At 46.9% G+C, this 2,500-nt stretch overlaps 1 protein-coding gene across 1 annotated transcript in view; it reads right to left on the reverse strand.

Annotated features, from left to right (window-relative positions):
• si:dkey-121b10.7 (heparan sulfate glucosamine 3-O-sulfotransferase 6) overlaps nt 1-1,018 on the reverse strand; it is a 32,691-nt gene extending 31,673 nt beyond the window's left edge. The window contains exon 1 of the mRNA XM_062533353.1: nt 474-1,018. Within this exon, the coding sequence (XP_062389337.1) occupies nt 474-1,018 (545 nt within the window). The remainder of the gene's footprint in view (nt 1-473) is intronic.
• Between the last annotated feature and the right edge of the window lie 1,482 nt (nt 1,019-2,500).

Genomic DNA, 2,500 nt, shown 5'->3' on the forward strand with positions numbered 1-2,500 from the left:
AAATGCATCGAGATACCAAATCCCTGAGCAACGTTCAATACTCAGGTTTACATAACTTCCAAGCTGTTTAAATAACCGCTACGCCAAAGCCAAACACATCTGAAGACTGCCTTTAAACGCCTCTTTAAATGTGCATTCATTAACGGTTTCCCTGCGCATGCCACATAACAGTATACGGCTAATTACAGCACTTTTTTTATCTTTTAATAAAGACGCGGGACCATCGTTCACAAAACAGCTAATTAGGTAATGAATAGCGCCGGTTCACTTCAGTAGCCTACATACATGCGATTGGTTGTGTAATAAAAAGCAAGATGAGGCATGCGTCGCCAACAACTCTTGGAATTCTGTTTAGCCTACTTCCCACACTCGCTCATCTGAGACAACCTCTTAAAAATAATCAGCCTTGACATTTTAATCGAAATCAAGGGGGACCCCCTGTTAGTTCGTTTGTAGTATGGCAAGTGACTTACCTATACCATTCGAGACCTTTGTCGTAGAACCTGTCAAAGAAGTGTGGCTCTGATCCAACGGCCCGAACATCGGGGTGAATCCGGAGAAACTCGAGGAGCGCCCGGGTCCCCCCTTTCTTCACGCCGATGATGATCGCCTGAGGGAACTCTTTGGTCCCGAAATTGTTCGACACTGTGATGTTGGCGCTGGAGGACTCCATCGCCTGTGCGCGGCTGCCGGGTGGCCGCCGGTTAGTCGCGTCGTCGTCGCTCTCCTGCAAGAGCGACTCGAGTCCGTTGGACGATGGAAGTTCGCGGAGGACAGAAATGTTCCAGTGCGCTCCGGCTCGGTGGCTCTGCGCGAGATGCACCTTTCCGTCATCGGCGTGAACTTTCCCTCTCAAACTTTGCTGGTCGTACAAGGGTCGAGGCAACGACTCGCAGTATCCAGTGAGGCAGTAGAACAGATAGGTGACGATAATGATCATGGTCAAAAAGACGGACACTTTGGACTGCACCTTCAGGTGTCCGAAGTTGAACCTGGGTCTCCAGTTGCCCCATCCCATGAGTCGCTATCCTGAGCAAGACACAAGCTTCCAAACATACCTCACACAGTCTTGACTTGGCCCCGAAAACATTTAAAGGACGCGCAGGCAAGCTGTCCAAAATTAAGGCACAATATGTATGCCTAAAGTCAGTTGAGCAATCTTACAACGTCTGTCAAAATGCCACAAGTCCTTCTGAATTGGCATTTTACTTCGTCGGGACAGGGAGACTGTTACTCACTCACTCTCCTGACTTTACCCACATAAAGTCAGCAAGCATGTAAGTCATGGACTTTTAGGAGCTACGGCAGTTGAGTTGACGCGTCTCTCTCTCTCTCTCGTCTTCTCACTCGCTATGCCAGTCCCCCCCGGTGACCAAGGTTACCGAAGCACAGTAATCGTCGTTAGAGGCAGGCAGACCACGCCCTGTTGCTGCCGACCACTCCCTGCTCCCTTTTCTATTTCTGCGTGCTACTGTATCACACCAGTAATTAGCGCCGCACTGAAACCAGTTAGTGCTCAAGAATGATCGACCCAGTGGCCTTAATGGAATTACAGCAGAATAATAACGGTCACATCATAGGCTTCCAATATGGCTTTTTATGGGCTCTTTAAGTGCGTAGGCTGTGTATTACTATAGAGGCAATTACATTTAAATAACTGCTGTTGACATTAATACACCTATAAAAATGAGAGCATGCTCTTCCTGTCTGGTCAGGTCTGGGCTGCTTGCAGCATGCAGCAATAACACTTCATTAGGCAGAAAGTGTCTTTCAATCGCTGCTGATGGTCACTCAAATAATATAACTATATGGCTAAATGTTGTTGTTGTTCTTGTTGTTGTTGTTTTGAACCATAAGGTCTTTTATTTGGTCTTTGCACTTTGGGCACTTTGCTGTGAAGCGCTTTGGTGTGGTGGCTCCGCCGTCTATAAACGTGCTATAGAAATAGAAATTTGACTTGACTTGAAATGTAATGATAACCTACAACAGCACATATTGTTTTGCCTACTTATATAACTGTGCATTTATGCAATGCGTGAGAATGTGTCACATAAAGCCTCTGACACACACACACACACAGAGAGAGAGACAGGAAAAGTTGGACTATTCCTGATATTTCTGACCCGATCAAAGTTCGCCGGGGAGGCACCACCATGCAGTCGAGGTGTTATCTAAGGCATTTATATGGCCACCACCACTGTGTTTATGTGCGCTCAAGCTCAACGTGTGTGTCCACAGTAGCCCGTGTCTCACACACACACACACACACACACACACACACGCACAGAAGCAAGGGGGCAAAGATAGACAGTGAAAACGGGCTTGTTTAAAGGCAAAGCATGCGCCGTGGATGCACATTCTACTGTGCAGGAGTGTAAAGCTTAATTTTTGACAGTATTATCTCGTGAGAAAAGGGAGAGTGAGAAAAGAGGGCAACAGAGAGAGAAGAGGGTGATAGAGAGAAAAGGGAGAGTGAGAGAATATAAAGGAGAGTTGTGTG

This window comes from Sardina pilchardus, chromosome 1 (genome assembly GCF_963854185.1).
Source record: "Sardina pilchardus chromosome 1, fSarPil1.1, whole genome shotgun sequence".
NCBI classification, from domain to species: domain Eukaryota; kingdom Metazoa; phylum Chordata; class Actinopteri; order Clupeiformes; family Clupeidae; genus Sardina; species Sardina pilchardus.